General features: G+C 68.9%; 3 protein-coding genes across 3 annotated transcripts; 1 reads left to right on the forward strand and 2 right to left on the reverse strand.

Annotated features, from left to right (window-relative positions):
- The first annotated feature begins 4,487 nt into the window (after positions 1 to 4,487).
- On the forward strand, positions 4,488 to 8,037 carry PRRT3 (proline rich transmembrane protein 3). Its single transcript, XM_074152603.1, has 3 exons — positions 4,488 to 5,610; positions 5,696 to 5,836; positions 6,287 to 8,037. Exons 1-3 carry the CDS (start codon positions 4,488 to 4,490, stop codon positions 8,035 to 8,037), a joined length of 3,015 nt encoding a protein of 1,004 aa, XP_074008704.1.
- A 255-nt stretch (positions 8,038 to 8,292) lies between these two features.
- CRELD1 (cysteine rich with EGF like domains 1) lies at positions 8,293 to 11,718 on the reverse strand. The gene is made up of 10 exons (XM_074152112.1): positions 11,530 to 11,718; positions 10,882 to 10,964; positions 10,695 to 10,805; positions 10,526 to 10,617; positions 10,227 to 10,403; positions 10,003 to 10,098; positions 9,805 to 9,888; positions 9,566 to 9,661; positions 9,337 to 9,480; positions 8,293 to 9,225 (listed from the first exon to the last, which is right to left on the reverse strand). Exons 1-10 carry the CDS (start codon positions 11,716 to 11,718, stop codon positions 9,005 to 9,007), a joined length of 1,293 nt encoding a protein of 430 aa, XP_074008213.1. The 3' UTR covers positions 8,293 to 9,004.
- A 632-nt stretch (positions 11,719 to 12,350) lies between these two features.
- IL17RC (interleukin 17 receptor C) lies at positions 12,351 to 16,657 on the reverse strand. Its single transcript, XM_074152279.1, has 17 exons — positions 16,565 to 16,657; positions 16,466 to 16,487; positions 16,001 to 16,377; positions 15,707 to 15,818; positions 15,593 to 15,637; positions 15,271 to 15,410; positions 15,013 to 15,072; positions 14,795 to 14,849; positions 14,510 to 14,694; positions 14,378 to 14,428; positions 14,258 to 14,303; positions 14,024 to 14,136; positions 13,874 to 13,942; positions 13,736 to 13,793; positions 13,496 to 13,591; positions 13,377 to 13,415; positions 12,351 to 12,983 (listed from the first exon to the last, which is right to left on the reverse strand). Exons 1-17 carry the CDS (start codon positions 16,655 to 16,657, stop codon positions 12,376 to 12,378), a joined length of 2,169 nt encoding a protein of 722 aa, XP_074008380.1. The 3' UTR covers positions 12,351 to 12,375.
- Positions 16,658 to 17,359: the final 702 nt, after the last annotated feature.

Raw genomic sequence — 17,359 nt, forward strand, 5'->3', positions numbered from 1 at the left:
CCAACAGAGGTGCCGCAGGCTCCAATTACTGTCGTATTTACGTGGCAGAGAAATACCTGCAGAGTCTGCCGAGACATTCGCCGGGGAGGAGAGGGCTGGCAGAGCAGAGACACGCAGCTTAGTCAGATTTAGCACCGAGATCTACTTGACTTTTCAACTAGATCGATGTAATAATATCTCTGTGGCCAGAGGCTTTACTCTGTTTCTCACTCGTCTCTATGTTGGTTTTGTATGTCTAAAAGTTCAGGTTTTTAGCTCCCTCGGCAGTAATAGCGGTGTTCTGGTCGGTTTCGATAAGGTTCAGGTTTGTCCCAGGAGCCATTTGTGAGCTTTGGACAGGGACAAGTTTAGCTGAGGAAAGCAGAGTCCCAGCATCTCAGGTTTATTGACTATTGCATTTCTTCTCCTTTTAGGCTGAAATTTCTTGGTTTCAGAAAATTCAGGAAATTATTTGGTTCCTACTTTATTTGTCTCTTATATCTCTTGCCTAATGGAGCGATTCTCCAACACGCTTTCCAAGGGCAGTGGTTCTCAAACAGAAGCTGAAAGATGTGACATTCAAATTCAGCCGATGAAATCATTGATAAATATTTCTCGTCCTTTAGAAACCTACCCCTCTCTAGTGAGGAGCTGCTCCAAAATTTTCAATTCAGAAAGGAGCAGCCTGCTCTCCTAGTCTGGTGTTATACAGCAGCGAGATCGTTGGGCAGCCCCAATTCCTGCAGAGCAAATCTTTCCAGGGTACCCAGCTCTCCCTGTCAGCAGCTTCCACTGCTTCAGGTATTTGTGCCATGTGTGATTTTTGATCTGAGTTGTTACCGGCAGAAGAAGCTTTTCGGTGTTGGTGAAACAGGTCTATTGCCATGAATCCAGCCGGTCCAGCTTTGCCATCCTGAGGGGAAACACTGGGATCCCTTTTTTCTGGCTTTAATAAACTCATTGTGTCTTCACAAAAGTCCGGCATCTTTGTATTGGTTTTTCGGGAGAGGCAAGATCCTGTTTCAGCGGGGGAGCAGGCGGCTGCTCTTCAGTTGTTTAACTCCCTTGGATCGTGGAACTGGGAGAATGATTTTTTTCAGCTCCTCTCTGATGTTTAAAGAAGGAAACCTCTGCCCTTCCAGTTTAACGTGGATTTGGTGATGTTAATTAGCAAGGAGAAGGGGGGGGCAGGCGTGGGGGGCCCCCAGAGCCTTGGGATCCCCCAGGTCAGCAGAGGGGCCAGGTGACAGCTGCCGGGGGCAGCAGCCATTCATTTCACATTGCCCTCCTGTACCCCCTCGCCAGCATCCCCAGCACCCCCAGTACAGCCTTTGCTGGGCAGACCCTGCTCCGTGGGTCCCACCACCGCCCACATTTCGGGGTCGGTGGGGATGGGCGCAGGCCGCTGCGCAGCCCCCGGCCTGGACGCTCACCCTGGCTGCGTCGCCACCAGCTCACCACTGCATGGCTGAGCTTGGAGGGACCTCTGGAGGTGTCTGCTGCAAGCCCCTGTGCCGAGCCGGAGCAGGCCCTGGCACCCCGAGGATAGACCACCCATGCCATGGGGGGCAATGCAGGGCTGCTTTGGGGATCCCCACAGCCCCCACCCCATGCACACGATGACATGCAGCAGCGCCACGGATAAAATCCCTGGAGAAAGGAGGTGTAACAGCAACAGCAGCCAGCGGCGCTTCCCCCCGCACCAGCCACCTCCCTGGGGAAGTGGGGGGAAGCCCCGGGGTGCCACCCTGGCCCCCACGGCCCACCCCCATGCCTGTTCCCACTCAGGGGCTCCTCGGGGGGTTTTGCTGCCAGTGAGAATATTTGTCCCAATATGGCTGTGACGATGGCGACTCCTCTTCCAGCCTCGCCAGACAAAAATGGAAGTGTTCATGCTGCCAGCTCTGCCCCGGGGCCCAGGGCTGGCATCCTCAGCCCGGAGCCACCACACTCCTGTGGGACACAGTAGCCTTCCCACGGGCACCGTGCTGGCATCCCTGCAAAGCAGGTCCTGTCTCCTAGCCCGTACTTCCAGCACACCGGGACACGGAGCTCGCCAACTCTGGCTCAGCAGCACAGCCGAGGGGGACCGTGGAGGGCACGGGGCGGCACCGTAAAACACACACCGTGGTCGTGAAAACACAAAGCTGGGCTCCAGGCTGTCTGTGGGCACTTAACCGGGGCAGTTTTCTCCTAAACTGGGGTTTTGTCCTGCTTCCTTGGGGGACAGCCTGGGAGAAGAGGGAGGACAGTGCCCAAAAGCTGGTGAAACCCAAGCGGCCGTGGGCACAGGAGTGTGAGAGCGCAGGTCGCATCCTCTGCCCGGCGTCCCCGGCTGCAGTGCAGGGTGCCGCTGCGGTGGCAGGGAGCGGGGCTCTCATCTTTTCATCTGCCGGTGAGTCACTTGGCAGAGGAGGAAACCGCTGACGGCACCGGGGACGTGGAGGTGGCTGCTGCACCCGTGACGTGCTCAAGGCATCCAACAACTGCGGTCTGTGGGGCACAACCAGGACCTTCCCCACAGCCCTGCCACACGCTCGGCACCGCGGCCACCCCGTCCACAGGGTGACACCAGCCGACACCCCCCCCCGCCATGTGGCCTCCCCTGTGCTAATCCCCAGATTAGCTGCCTGCCCTGCCTGCTTTGTGGGGGCCGGAGCGCCGGCGCTGCCCAAATTCCCCGGCCCCTGTGCTCAGCTGGTTGCCACAGCCCCCCGGCCCTGCTGCCCGCGGCCAGCCCTGCAGCACGGAGGGGTGGACCGGACCCCGAAATGCCCCATGCGCCCACGGTGAGTCCAGCCCGAGCACGATGCCCTGGGGATGGAGAGGTGGCAGGGAGCAGGAGGGGGACACTGTGCTGCTGCCGGCACGGCACTGCCATGGGGAGCTGAGGTGCCACATGTCCCCGCTGGCATGGCCAAGAGGAGGGCAGTGGTGACAGGGGTTTGCCAAGGCTGCAGCGGCTCAGGTACAGCCTGAGGGAGCCGGGGTGCTGGCAGGGGGCTGGGGTGCATCACCGTGTGGGGCAGAACCTTGAGCCAGTGTGACTTTGTGGCACTGTGGCCATGCCAATGCCAGCTCAAGCCCTGGCAGGGCTGGCAGCTCTCCAGTGGGACAATTAGCTGATTAATTACCTGCACCTTGGCAGGGCCCCATAGCGCAGCGGCTGCCAAGGTGCTGACTGCCCCATGCAGGGTGGGCAGGAGGAGTGGGGTAGGCGTGGGGCAGGACAGTGCCAGGGTCACCCACGGATCTTCCCGAGGACCCTGCCAGGAGTGCCCACAGCCCACCCCGCCTGCCCCATGGCCGCGGGGGGACTGGCATCGGCAACAGCCCCGCAGTGGGGGCTGCCTGCTCCCGGGGGGGTGCTACTTGCCCTGCCTACCCCACAGGCAGCATCCCCCCTGCTGCCTCCCGCCCCACGGGGGACTTGCCCCAGGGGAGCTCACCCCAGCTGAGCCCCCACGGGACCCGCCCCACGGGTCCCGTCCCCGCACGGCGGCCCCAGCCGTGCCCGGGCTCCCCGCGCCCCCCCTGCCGGTGCCGGGCGGGTTCCCGCGCGGGTGCCCGCGGCTCGGGGCGGCGCGTGACCGGCTGCCGCCGCCGCCGCCGCCGCCGCCCGCTCCGCCGCAGAGCCCGGCCCGCCCGCACCGGCACCGGCACCGGCACCGGCACCGGCAGGTCAGCGGGGGGGCTGCGGCCGGCTCCGGCACCGGGGTCTCCCGGGCTGCGGCGGGCGGCGGGAGGGGGCTGGCCGCACCGCGGCCCGGGTACCGGGCACCGAGCACCGAGCAGCGCGGCCGGCCCGGCGGGCTCCAGGCAGGGTCCGCGGGATGCGGCGGCCGCACAGGCGCCGTTCTCATCCCGCACCGGCCGCGGCCCGGCCCCGCAGCGCAGCCCCGCCGGCTCCCGCACACGCACCGCAGGGCCGCCGCAGCCGTGCGGTCCTGTTCCCGTTCCCGGCCCGGCGGGGATAAGCCGCGTGTGCGGCGGCGGCGGGGCGCGCCGGGCCGGGCATCCCCGCCGGGATGCAGCCGGGGACGCGCCAAGGTGAACGGTGCGCGCCGGAGCGGGGCCGCCGGCAGCGGGGACACCGGGGAGGGGCACCGGGGATAGAGCACCAAGGAGGCGACACCGGGGAGGGGGACACCGGTGACGGTGACACCGGGGAGGAGACACCGGGGATGCTAGGGGCCGGGACCACTCAGCGCCAAGGACCACCAGCACCGGGGAGACCGGGATGGGGACCGCCAGCACTGGGGACACGGAGAAGGGGAAGACTGTGAATGGGGTCACTGGCAGCAGGGACACCGGGAACGGGAACAGCTGGGAACAGGGCCCAGGGCCAGCCCGAGCAGGGACAGCCCAGCCGCTGTCTCTCTCCCCAGGCAGTGGGTTGCCGTGGGCACAGCAGCCCTGCGGCCAGTGGTGTGAGCCCCCCAGGGCAGCTGCTGTGGGTCCTGGCTTACCGAGCCCCCTGTCCCCACAGGGCCCGCTGGGCACTCACCATGGCTGCAGCACGATTCGTCACCTGGGGGCTGCTCCTGTCCGCCGGGGTCCCTGCCGGGGCTCAGGGGATGCTGCCGGAGGGGCTGTCCCCAGGTGGGACCCTACAGCGGGGCAGGGACACCCTGCATAGCCCTTCCTGGGGACAGCAGTGGCCGGACCTGTCGCCTGCCTGGGAGGCATCAGGGGAGCCAAGCGGCGCCGGGGCCCCCAGGAGTGAGTGGTGGGGTGGAGGCAGCCCCGTGCGCTGGGCCCCACCGCTGCAGGTGGCAGATGCCACCAGGGCACTCCTGGAGTCAGAAACCACCATGGCAGGCACTGGCACCAGGGCCTGGCAGGATGGCGGTGCAGCCCCGGCTGTGGAAGAGAAGCCCCTCGTCACCTGGCAAGGACACAAGGCCAACGGCCAGGACAGCCCCCCGGGGGGGACCTGGCTTCCCCACAGCTCTGCGCTGGGGACACCAGCCCCCAAAGTGCCCACGGAGACGGGGCTGGGCTCCCCAGGGTCATCCCCAGCCAGGCAGAGTGACATCAGGCCAGCCAGCACCCCCAGCCTTCAGCCAACCGTATCCACCATTGCCCTGACGCCCATGCCGTCAGTGGGGACAGAGATGGGGACAGCGGACACCCATGCAGGGGGACAGCCAGTGGCAGAGGAATCCATGGCAGCCCCAGGCCCCCTTTGGGGTGCACAGCTCACTCCAGCCAGCAGCCACACAGGCCCACTGGGCACTGTCCCCGTTCCCCACCCCACAGGCACGGGGCCAGCCCAAGGTCCCCACGCCAGCCCCAGCTCTGCACAGCCAGTGGGCAGCCGGGGGGACCTGGGTGGGCCCCCCAGCACCTCCCTGGCTCTGCCCAGCTCTGCCCCATGGCTGCGCCCTGCAGCCCCGTCCTGGGGGCTGGCCGAGCCCTGGACACGGATACTCCCCGTCCACCAGCGCAGCACCCGGAGGGCCCCGCTCAGCCGCGCCACCACCAGCCCCAGGGACGCAGCCCCTCCTCGCACGGACCCCAGGCTGACGGGGCAACATGAACCACAGCCTACCAAGGGGGCTGCCATCAGCACCAGCTCTGCACCATCACCCACCTCCAGCACAGGCACCCCTCGCACCCCCGGCACAGGTAGGAGCCAGCCTGGCATGGGGGACTCCTTGGCGGGGACTGAGCCCCTGTGGATGCCACTGCCTGGCTCTGCCCTCTCTCACAGGGCTGCTTCCTGAGGAGGACGTTGGCTCCCCACAGCGTGTCCGGGGCGCTGTGGGCCCCGTGAGCACCCCAAATGCCACTGAGGCCACCCCACAGCCAACGGCGCATGCCACTGCAAGAACACCTGGGACCAGGCACTCAGGTGATGAGGGGCCACAACCCAGCCCATCCACTCAGTCCCCAGTGGGGATGCCATGGGAGCCAACCCCTGGGGCTGGCGGGGGGGGATGGCAGCTATCTTGGGCCGCCCAGCTGGGACGTGGTGACACCTTCAATCAGGATTGTGCCCGGCGACGGCCCTAATCTACTCCTAAGATTAGTGCTAAGTGCCCAGTGGGTGGGATCTTCCCGGCGGGAGCATCAGTGATGTGCCTGGACCTGTGACACCCCCTGCACCAGGGGTCCTGCCAGAGACCCCTGGGAGGTGTCAGTGGGCACAGCCCTGGCTGACACAGGGCATCCCCCCCCCTGCAGTACTGGGGTGCTGTGGCTGATGCATCCCAGCCATGGGGTGCAAATGGGGTGTAACTGAGCCGCGTGTGTGGGGTACCCCCTGCTCCCCACTGACTGTCTCCCTCCTTGCTGCCCACAGACACCTCAGGGACACAGCCCCCCACCCACAGCACTGCAGCCCCCTCAGCCACATGGCAACAGGCAGGGGTGACAACGCCACTAGCCCCCCGGCGACCACAGCCCAGCCATCCCTCACCGACGCCGGGGGCCAACGGGACTGGGCTGCAGTGGGCTGAGCTGCGGCGACAGCTGGGCTTCTCCTGGGAGGCCCATATCTATGGGGCGGCTGCCATCTTCCTGCTGCTGGCACTGGGCTGCCTGGCCGGGCTGGTAGGGGCGGCTGCCCTCTTTCCCCCCCACCTGCCCCATATTTTAGGGGCCCACGGGCTGCTGCTGGCCGCCTGCCTGCTGCGGGCCACCTTCCTGCTGCTGGACCCCTACGGGGCACGGGACCGCCTGCCCCCCCGGGCGCTGCTGCTGCTCAGCACAGCCCCTTTCCCCTTGCTGCTCGCAGCCTTCGCCCTCCTGCTCCAGCGGCTCCAGCGCCTGGCCCAGCTCCAGCTGCTGCCAGCCCGGCTGCGGGGGCTGCCGGCCCTGGTGGCCACTGTCACCCTGCAGAGCGGGGTGCTGGGGGCCGCCGACCTGCTCCCGCCCCGGCTGGGCCCCTCCGCCGGGCTGGGGCTGCAGGCGCTGGGCTGCGGGGCCGGGGCCTTGCTGCTGCTGGGGGGACTCTGGGGGTGCTGGCGGGTGCTGCGGGCACCCCGGGAAGGGCCGGGGGGCGGTGGGGATCCGGGGGTGCGGCGGGGGGCCTGGGCGCTGGTGGCGGCGGCGGCGGCGGGGCTGCCGGTCTGCGGGCTGCAGCTCTACAGCAGCCTGTGGCTGCGGGGGGTGCTGGGCGTCCCCGGGCGGTTCTCCCGGCCCGGCTGGACGGCACAGCTCTGGCTGCGGGTCGGGGAGCTGGGCACGGCCCTGGCACTGCTGGTGGCCGCCGCCGAGCCGCTGTGCTGCCGGTGCCGCCGGCGCAGTCCCGACAGCCATTCCTGCTGGGCCAAGGCGCTGCGGTACTTCTGCGCCAGCCGCAAAGCCGAGGCGCCCGAGTACCCCAACAACTGCTACGACTGGGCCGGCGGTGGCACCGGGGGCACCGGCCCTGAGCGGGCACCCACCAGCGACATCTCCAAGAGCCTCATTCGCAACCCGGCGGAGCAGCTGCCCCTGCGGGCGCTCAAGGACAGCAACGAGGCCTGGGCGGCCGCCGGCGGCACAGCCGGCATGCCAGGGCTCAGCCCCAAGTGCCCCAACGTGTTGGCCGCCCGCTCCTGCGCCACCTTCGAGCAGGGCTCGTCCCCCTCGCTGGGGGAGCTGGCCTTCCGCCCGCCGTCCCCCATCGACCTGCGCCGCAGCATCGACCAGGCGCTCTGCCGCCGGCACCTCCTGCACGATGGCCTCTTCGGCCGGCCCCGCCGCGGCTCCGGCACCTCGCTCCACGGCTCCTCGACCCCTGCCACGACCCCCGGCCTGGGGCGCATGGCGCGGTGCAGCTCACTGACGGAGCTGCCCGGCTCCCGCCAGCCCCCCGGCACCGTCACTGTCACCGTCACCGCCTCGGCCAGCTCGCTGGAGAGCAGCTCCCTGAAGATCAGCTGGAACCCCTGGCGCCATGGGCTCTCCTCGCCTGACAGCCTGCCCCTGGATGAGGCGCCCAGCCGGGCCCCCCTCCTGATGCCTGCTGTGCCCCCCAGCTGGGAGCGGGAGGGTCCCCGCAGCTTCCCAGCCCTCAGCAAGGCATCGGATACCCGCAGCCTCTCCAGCGACACCATCGAGCTCTGAGCTGGGGAGACGCAGCGAGGACGGGCAGAGACTGGGGGGTGCAGGGGGACCAGCCCAGCATGGGGGTCCGGGGGCCTGATCCTGCGCCCCTGCAGGGCCAGAAAGGAGCGGGGAGCTGGGCTGGGCCAGCTCCATTTGTGCCAAAACAGAGAAATAAAGTTTATGTTGGGAGGAAGCAGATCCAGTGGCGTGCGGAGGCAGCGGTGGGCAGCAGCATCCCCAGCCCCCCCCCCCCCTGCCCCGAGCAGCCAGGCTGGGTGTGCAGAGCTTTATTTCCTGAGATATGGACACACGGACAGATGGGCACACCCCGACGGACAAACCACAGACAAATGCAACGGCCACACTCATGCATCCAGCAGGGCCCCCCCTGGCCAGCACGGCGCCCCGAGAGCTGCCCCTGCCCCATGGGAGCCCCTGCCCCCCCCTCCCCAGCCTGGAGGGGAGAGATGGGCTCTGCCCAGGGACGCGGGGAGGAATAGGTGGGGGGGGGGGGGAGCTCTCCCAGCCCCACAACTCAGGGCAGAGGGGGGACCCAGCCCCCCCCACTGCCCAATGGGGAATGGTCTCACAGGGAGGGACACAAGGTCCTGCGGTGCCAGCAGGGCTGAGCTCTGCTAGCGTCACCGCCCCGGGACCGGCAGTGCCAGAGCACTCCACGGTCCCAGGCCTCTCCAGAGCACCAGGGGCTGAAGGCAGCATGCTGTGCCCCCTGCCCCAAAGTGCCATTAGTGCTCGGCATCACTACACTGGCCGGAGTGGGCTGTGCAGCCCCCTGGGGACCAGGCACCCCCAGCTCATTCTGCAGGGGCGGGGGGAGACCCTACGCTAATGGAGGGCCGGGGGACACATGCAGGGCACAGCACCGCGCGCAGGATCCGGCGTCGGCAGCCAGCCCCTGCTGGGGGGGTACCCTGCACCCCAGGCTAAGCCTACCCCCCCCTGCCCATGCCCAGCAGCCCCAGAGCTATCTGCCCTTCATGAAGCCGTCGAGGACACGGTCGCTGCGGTCAGAGAGCCAGTAGCCGGCCATGGCAGCCACAGCGCCGATGAAGATGGCGGTGAAGACCATGTCGCCCTTGGCGGCCAGTGTGGCGAGGGCGCAGATCATCACACCGAAGAACATCTGCTGCAGCACCACCACCTCGTCATCCGTCACGTCATCGAAGAAGCCCTTCTCCGGGGCATCTGCAAGGACGGTGCTCATGGGGGGCAATGGCGGAGGAGGCAGAGCCCCCTGCCACCACCTGCCACCCCCTGCCCACACCGCGTGGCCCCCCTCACCACATCAGGCCATACCAGGGGGCTTGTCCTCCACGCACTGCCCATCCCGCCGGACATGGCCGTGGGCGCAGATGCAACGGTAGCTGCCCTCAGTGTTCTCACACACCTCCTGCACCCCCGTGCACACTGGCTCCTCGGCACTGGCACACTCATCCACATCTGTGGGGGGGAGACAGGGCTCAGGCAGGGCTCGGGCAGCAGGGAGGGGGCAGAGCTGCCCCCCCAGCCCACGGAAGCCACTCACCCAGGCACTTGGCTCCATCCCGCCAGTAGCCCTTGTTGCATTTCTTGCAGCGAGCTGGCCCGGCACCCATGCAGCCGATGCAGGCTGTGGAGCAGTCTGCCATGGGGAGAGGAGCCGGGGTCACAACTGGAGCCCCCTCCCAGCCCAGCCCAGCCCAGCCAGCAGCAGCTTGGGCAGGGGGGTACAGCCCCAAGTATGGGGGAGTCACCTACACAGAACCCCCCCAACCTCTGCCTGACCTCGACACTCGTAGGAGCCCTCCGTGTTTACGCAGAACTGGTTGGCTCGGCAGTGCGCCATCTCTGTGCCACACTCATCAATGTCTGGGGAAGAGGAGGTGGGGGGGATGGCCCTGCTGAGCCCTGGCTCCTGGGACACAGCCCCTCCGCAGCCCCGAGCCCATCTGCTGTCCCCCCGGACTTCCCCGTGGCCCTCACCGATGCAGCGGTGCTCATGCAGCACCCAGCCCCTCTTGCAGCGAAGGCAGCTGGAGTCCTCCGGCCCCGTGCAACGCCCGCAGGCCCGGTAGCACTCTGCAGGCAGGGGGTAGCAGGCATGGGCACAGGCAGGGGGTAGCTGCCTGCACCCGGTGCCAGGCCAGCACCAGGGCAGACCCCTGGCTGCACAGCCTCCCTCCCCACCGGGCCAGACCCCTACCTACCGGCACATACCAGGTGGCTCTTGTTCCGCGAGGCTTCGTAGTAGCCATCACCACACTCGGTGCAGAAGGGGCCGCCGTAGCCTGGGCTGCAGACGCACAGGCCGGTGCCGCGGCGTGTGCCGTCACCATCGCATCGCCCGTTGCCGCTGCAGGGCTGCTGGGGCCCACCGGCGCAGGCTGTGTGGGGAGAGACCAGCCGGCTGGCAGCCTGGGCGGGGGGCAGCGTGGCGGGGGGCCTCTCCAGCCTGGGCAGCACTGCCGGCACCCCACTGGCACCCCATCATGCCACAGCTACTCACGCCGGCAGTCGGGGCCGTAGGTGCCGGGCGGGCAGCAGAGCGCCAGCCTGTCTATGCACAGCCATTGGAAGAAGTCGGGGTGCTGCTGCCGCCTGAGGAAGGGGAGGGACGTGGTGCTCAACCCCCTGCCATCCACCTGTCCCCGCCGTGTCCCCGTCCCCAGACTCACTCGTGGAACCACCATTGCTCCACATGCTCCTCGCTCCGCTCCAGCAGCTGGTGGCAGGTGAAGTCCGAGGGGGCACAGACACCCTCCAGCACCTCCAGCAGACGGGTCTCACTGTAGGAATAGAGGGGGTCAGCGTGGGGAGCAGCTAGGCTCCCCCCCAGACTCCCCCCAGCTATAGGGCACCCACCTGTGTTGGTACTTGGCCAGCTTCTCCTCCTCCCAGGCCGTGTTGCCCCCGCCGAATCCCTCATGCTCTGTCCGCTCCAGGCCCTGGGCACGCGGGGGGGGGCAGCACAGGCATGGGACTCCACGATGACCCCCTCTTCCTGTAGGACCCCCCCCAGGCCATGCCACCCTCCTCCCCCTAGGGACCCGCTGCCCTCTCCCCGCCACAGAGCCCAGATGCTGTGCCCCCCCGGGACCCCCTCCACTCCCGAGGGATGCTGTGGGGAGCGCCTCCCACCTCTGCAATGTCCCCGTAAGCCACCCCTCGCTCCACAGCCCTGCCACCTCCTTGCCCCCCCCCCAGCCTGTGCCACATCACCCCACTCAGGTCCCCCTTTGTCCTTCTTCGCCTGTCACCCCCAGACTGCGTCACCCTGCGCCGGGCCACCCCACACACCGCAAGCCGTGTGCCCCCACGCCCGTCACCAGTGCCCCCCCCCTCCACGCCACTGAGCCCCGCGCCCCAGGCTCCCCCCGCAACAGGGACTGTGTCACACCATAACCCCCCCACGCCCCATCACCCCCCACGTCCCCTCCCCAGTCCCCATGTCCCCCGCCCTCCACCACGGCCTCCATTCCCCCCGTGTCCCCCTTGCGCCCCCCCCCGCACCCTGCTGAAGCTGTCGGTGAGGCCGCGGCAGGTTCGGCAGGGCTCGGCCCCGTCCCCGTCCCGCTCCGGGTCGGCTCGGGCGGCCGCCACCAGGAGCCCCCCGAGGATGGCGGCCCCCAGGAGGGTCCCCCCAAGCCCGACGCCCCCCCGCCGGGCCGGCGGCGGCTGCAGCGCGGCCCGCGGCCCCATCCTCCGCCCCGCCCCGCCCCTCCCGCACCACGTGGGCCGCGCCCGCTGACTCAGCGCCCGCCGCCCCCGCCAATGGCCGCCCGCCTTCCACCGCCCACCCCTCCGCTCCCAGCCAACCCGCGCCGCCCGCCGGGACACACCTCCCCGCGCCTTAAAGGGGCCACGACCAAGGACACCGGGCGGGGGCCCCGGGGATCGCGGAAGGGCCGGAATGGTGACCCCGCACGGAGCGGGACGCGCGGGGCGCACCGGGCCCGCTCCCGCCTGGGCTGGTGGTCACTCCCGGCTCGACTGCGCCGGTCCTCATCACCCCCTCCCAAGCCAAACCAGTCCAGGTCACCTTCCCCGCCCAGCCAAACTGGTTCACCTCCCTCTCATCCCCCAAAATTGGTCCAGTTCCCCCTCATCCTCCCCAAACTCACCCAGTTCCTCCTCTTCCTCCTCTGAACTGGTCCAGTTCCCCATCCACCCTCCAACCAAACCAGCCCAGTTCCCCTCCATCCCCCAACCGGCCCAGACCCCCTTCCTGCCCCCACACCACCCCCTTACCTCCCCATCACCCCTCACCAATCCACCCCAGTCCCCATTCTCCCCCCCGCCTCCCCTCCAACACACCACAGGGCTGGACTCATGCTCAGCAAAGGCACCGTCACCGCTTTATTCCCCCAGTGCCCGCCGCAGCCCCTCGGCCACCGCCGCCACGTATGGCTCCGGCCACTGGCCCCGACGATGACCCGGTCCCGCCAGTGCCCGTAGGAACCCCCCCATCTCGCTGGGCAGCGCGAAGGCAGGGGCTGCCCGTAGCGCCGGTGGCACCGCCGGCACCAAGGCCTCGAGCCGGGCCACCACATAGCACCCGTTGCCCGCCACCAGCGCTGGCACGGTGCAGGACAGAGCTGCTGCGAACACCTCGCAGGGTGCTACGGTGGGGACATCATCGGGGCCAGGGCTGTGCCGGGGGCCAGGGCTGCTTTCAGCATCCCTGGCCCCCGGCACATCCCTGGCCCCCGTGTCCCACCGGCGTGCGGCAGCCACAGCCGCCGGGGAGAGGAGGAGGATGATGGTGTCACCATCATGCAACGCCCGCCGGTGCTGGGCATGCAGCCATGGCAGCGGCCCCCATGCTGCTACCCCGCTGCCACCTCCCGGTGCTGCTGCCACCGCCAGCCCCAGCGAGCGCAGGGCTGCCGTCAAGGCACACGCCACTCGCTCGGCCGCCGGCTCCACCGCGTGCACCAGCAATGCCCGCCGGCCTCGCAGAGGACCTGGGGGGTACCATCAGTGCCTGAATCCCCTCCCCGGGCACCCCATGCCCACCCTATGGGGTAGCCATGGTGGGAAGGCAGGCTGGGACACCCCCCCTGATAGGGGACCTATCCCCTGCTCTGTCCCCTGACCCCCCCCTTGCCCATCCTATGGGACAGCCACAGTGGAAAACAGGCTAGCATCACCCCATATGAGGAACCACACCCTGATCTGTCCCCCAACCCCTGCAGCACCCCCATACCCACCCTAAGGGGCAGCCACAGTAGGAAGCAGGCAGAGACCACCCCCCCGCAGTGGGGAACCCCTCCCCTGCTCTGCCCCCTGACCACTGCAGGAAGGGGATGGGCATCCCTGCCTCCCCCACCCAAACCCCAAGCTCACCCCACACTCACCCTCGGAGCCGTAGTCAGCCCTCAAGGACTTCAGCCAGCCTGCGGGGAGGAGAGGCAGTGAGGGAGAGTCCCAGGGGGGGTCTCAGGCCACGTACAGCCCCCAGGCAGGCACCGCTCACCTTTCACGTCCTCCTTCTTCAGTAGGAGCAGAAGCAGGAGGCAGGCAGCCCCCAGTAGCGCTCCCATCCACGCCAGCACCCAGCGAGCATGCAGGTCTGCGGGGCAGGGTAAGTGCCTGTTGAGGGTCCCTGGCACCCACCGAGGGTGCCTGGCACATGCCCAGTGGCTCCACAGGGTGGGTGCCCTCCCTCAGCCCCACACCAGTGCCCCTCTCCCCTGGGGCAGCCGGGGACACTCACACTTGTGCAAGGGACAGGCCCAGAGCATGACCCCGGTGCTGTTCTCAAGGTGCCAGATCTGCAGGGATGGGGACATGTCACACACTGCCTGAGGACATGTCACACGCTGCCTGACCCATGCCCGCTGCCCGCACTGACCTGCCTGCACTGCCCTGCCAACACGTCCCGCCGCAGTTCCCGCTCCAGCAGCCCTGGGTGCCCGGCTCCCTGCAATGGCAGCAGGGGGTGACCCAGCTATGCCACTGGTACCACCGCCACCATGGGGACACAGGGGTCCCTGCCCCTTACCGTGCTGGTGAAGCTGGCAAGGGGCGTGCAGGAACCCCGCTCCAGGGCGCACAGCGAGGCGTTCCCCCCACGCTGCAGCAGCAGGAGATCATCAGCACGGCCGGGTAGTGCTCCTGGGGATGTGACAGAGGGCTGGGGGGTGCGCCAAGGGGAGGCCAGGGCTGGGGGGGGGGGTGTTACCCTCCAGCCCAACCCCCAGGTTGCCTCTGCCCTCCCAAGCCCAGCAGTACTTACTGTCCCGCAGGCACTGGGTCAGCCGGACCTGCCCACCGCTCCACACCTGCCCCAGAGAAAGGGTTAGCAGTGTCACGGGGCAGCCATAGGGCAACCATGGGGGGCAGGGGGATGTCCTACCTGCACGCAGAGGTTGGGATGCAGTTGCAGCCCCCCAAAATCCTGAGGTCCCTGTGGGTAGGAGAGATGCTCCATCAGTGCCACCCATGCCCGCCCCCCCGGTACCCCAGCACCCCACAGAGCCCCACTCGCCTGCCCCACGGTGGGCTGCCGCAGGCCGGGCAGGGCTTGGCAGGGTCCTGCAGGCTCTGGCTGCCAGCACGGCACCAGCTTGGCTGGGAGGTCGCAGGGGGCTGAGAGGGAGCAGGTCAGCACGGGCCCCTTGGTATGCAGGACCAGCCGGCTGCGCGCCCACAGCCGCTCCCAGGCCTCAGAATCTGTGATGGCACCAGGAGAGGGGTGTCACCCCCATGTGATGTCCCCTCAGGTCCCCCTGCGTCCCAGCCACCCTGTGTCCCAGCCCCGCGGTGCAGGTACCGTGGGAGAAGGGGCACAGAGTGGCCCGTAGTGGGTCCTGGATCTCTGGCCAGACCTAGAGGGGGAAGAGAGAGAGGAATAAAGGATTTGGGATGCCCAGGCTGTGACCGTGACCCAGTTGGCCCCCTTGGGATGCTGAAGGGGGCCATGCAGTGCCCAGAGCCTCTCTGCTTTGATGGCAGCCCTGCCACCCCCACAGTGCCCAGCCGGGTGCCCACCTGAAGGCAGAGGCAGGGCAGCACCTCATCAGCTGGCAGGCTGTAGTTCATGGGACCACTCTGCCACCAGGAACCAGATGTGGGTCACCCCGCAGGAAATCGCTCCCTGGTGGGGTCACCCAGCCCAGGGGGACCCGCCCACAGGGGACCCTCTCCCATCACCCTGCCTGGAACACAGATACGGCTTCCCAGGGGGCAAGGGGGGCCAGTGGCTGGAACCTGGCCAGGGTGAGGAGTGGGGAAGGGGTTCATACTCACTGCGGTCACCGCGCGCCCTGACCCACCAGTGCCGTGGCTCTGGTTGTGGTAGAGCCGCAGGGTGTAGCTGTGCCCCGCTGCGGCCCCCTGCACCTGCACGACCACCTCCTTCGGCCCTGGGGAGACCTCCAGCCTGGGCACTGTAGCGGAGGTGGCTCAGGTGGCTCAGGACACCCGGTACCCCAGCACAGGGCATGGCACCCTGAGGGGCCACGCTCTCCTCCTGCACCCACCGCCACCCAGCTCCCCAGGCGACATGCACCAAGGTGGGGGGGCGGGGGGGATCCCAGTGCTGCCACAGCTGGGGGATGCCAGCACTTACCTTGGCACTGGGGGACGGCAGCCTGTGCCGTGGGCCACGAGCAGTCTGCGGGGACAGAGTGTCAGCAGGCAGGGGGGACAGGGACCACCGCGGCAGGGCACGTCAGGGGCTCACCTGGCACCCGCTGCCGCTGGCTCAGCCTCTGGCGGCTGCGCGAGTTGGTGTACACCGTGACACGGAGCTCGGAGCCCAGCGGTGCCTCGAAGCACCGGAAGGTCACCCAGCCCTAGGCAGGAAAACCACCACTGCGCTGTGGCAAGGAACCAGCACCACCCAGCACCCACCTCCCCGGGGCATGGGACAGGACCACTGTGCCACAGAGACGTGCTGGTGCCAGCACCCACATCCCCACGCACCACAGTGCCAGGGAACTGCTGGCAGTGGGGACACTCATCCCCACCTACGTACCAGAGATCGGCTGGGCAGCATGGGGGCTGGAGATGCCTGGACCTCCACGGCCACACAGCGGGAGGAAGCGTAGGCGTGCCCAGAGAGAAGCAGCAGCCCGGTGACGTTTGGCTGAGATGAGGCAGCCCCGTCCACTGGTGACCACTGTCCCCCCTCATCACTGCCCTCCACCCCAGGGATGCCTGACGGCGTGGGGCGGTGGGGCTGGACGGTGCTGGTACCAGTGCCAGGCAGCAGGGCGAGGCGCAGGCGCACCTCCAGGCAGGGCGAGCAGGCCGTGGGCTCGCTGCAGCGCAGCGCCGGCTCCAGCCGCAGCCGAGCCAGGGCCAGCCCGTGGCTGAGCCCCGGCAGCTCCGTCCCGCACAGCACGTCGGTGTCTGGGGGGAGAGACGGAGGGTGGCCATGGGTGTGGAGGTCCCACACCCCGGATGGGCCGGGGGCCACGGTAGTGGCAGTGGCACTTACCCAGGAGGTGGCAGACGAGGCCCTGGGGGTAAGGCAAAGGTGAGGCTGGTGGCCACGCTGGGGTGCCCGCTGGCCCACATGCCGGTGACACCGACCCACCTGGGAGCAGGCCAGGGTGTCACGGGGGGCCCCACGCCCACCCGCCGTCCCCACGGCCAGCAGCAGCAGCAGCAGCCGTCCCAGCCTGCGCATGGCGGGGCCGGGGCCGTGGGGCGCCCCGGCCCCACGTCGTCCACTCCCGACGGCCCCGCTCCCGGCTCCACGGGCCCCGCCGCCACCGCCGGCTCCCGCTTCCTGCTCCGATCCCGGACACCCGGGTCCTTGCGCGGCGCCGGCGACCGCCCCGGGGTGGGGCCTCCCCGCTCCCGCACCGACCCGCGGACGGGCTCGGCGCCCCGCGGGGACCGGGGCGGCCCCACGGCGCCGGTGCGGGACCTGCCTCCCCCTCCCATGGGGCGACCCACCGAGCCCCGGCAAAGCAGACGGACGGCGGGGCAGGATGAAACGGTGCTTTTATTGCCCCCGCCGCAGACACGGTCCCGCCGCCGGGGCGGGAGCGACGACCGGGGCCGGGCTGTGCCCGGCACCCGGCCCCGGGCAGGGCACGGAGCTCCCCCCGTCGCTCGGGTTCTTCCAGCGCCGAACCGGCCCCTCACCCGTCCCGAGGGGGATCCCGGGGGTCCCGGGTTTCCTCTGGAGCAGGTCCCTGCGTGGAAATAAAGCTGCCCCTGCCCGGGACAGCACCTCCGCTCCCGGTCCCGGGGAACGGGATGGACTCTCGACCCGGCCCCTACGGCACGTCCCATGGCCGGGGCCAGCCCTGCTCAGGCCCCCCGCAGCACTCACGGGCCCTGACGGGGGCACCCCATGGGCACCCCACAGCACCCTTGCTGC

The sequence above is a fragment of the Numenius arquata genome, chromosome 8 (assembly GCF_964106895.1).
Source record: "Numenius arquata chromosome 8, bNumArq3.hap1.1, whole genome shotgun sequence".
Classification (NCBI taxonomy): domain Eukaryota; kingdom Metazoa; phylum Chordata; class Aves; order Charadriiformes; family Scolopacidae; genus Numenius; species Numenius arquata.

Coding starts and splice junctions, on each gene's coding strand:
- PRRT3 (XM_074152603.1), top strand. CDS start 4,488: ATGGCTGCAGCACGATTCGTCACCTGGGGGCTGCTCCTGTCCGCCGGG. Junction 5,611..5,695: donor CCCTCGCACCCCCGGCACAG/GTAGGAGCCAGC, acceptor CCTCTCTCACAG/GGCTGCTTCCTGAGGAGGAC. Junction 5,837..6,286: donor ACCTGGGACCAGGCACTCAG/GTGATGAGGGGC, acceptor TGCTGCCCACAG/ACACCTCAGGGACACAGCCC.
- CRELD1 (XM_074152112.1), bottom strand. CDS start 11,718: ATGGGGCCGCGGGCCGCGCTGCAGCCGCCGCCGGCCCGGCGGGGGGGC. Junction 10,099..10,226: donor GAGCCACCTGGTATGTGCCG/GTAGGTAGGGGT, acceptor CCCTGCCTGCAG/AGTGCTACCGGGCCTGCGGG. Junction 9,481..9,565: donor GGATGGAGCCAAGTGCCTGG/GTGAGTGGCTTC, acceptor TCCCCCCCACAG/ATGTGGATGAGTGTGCCAGT.
- IL17RC (XM_074152279.1), bottom strand. CDS start 16,657: ATGCGCAGGCTGGGACGGCTGCTGCTGCTGCTGCTGGCCGTGGGGACG. Junction 13,943..14,023: donor TTGCCAGCTTCACCAGCACG/GTAAGGGGCAGG, acceptor CTGCCATTGCAG/GGAGCCGGGCACCCAGGGCT. Junction 13,416..13,495: donor GAAGAAGGAGGACGTGAAAG/GTGAGCGGTGCC, acceptor TCCTCCCCGCAG/GCTGGCTGAAGTCCTTGAGG.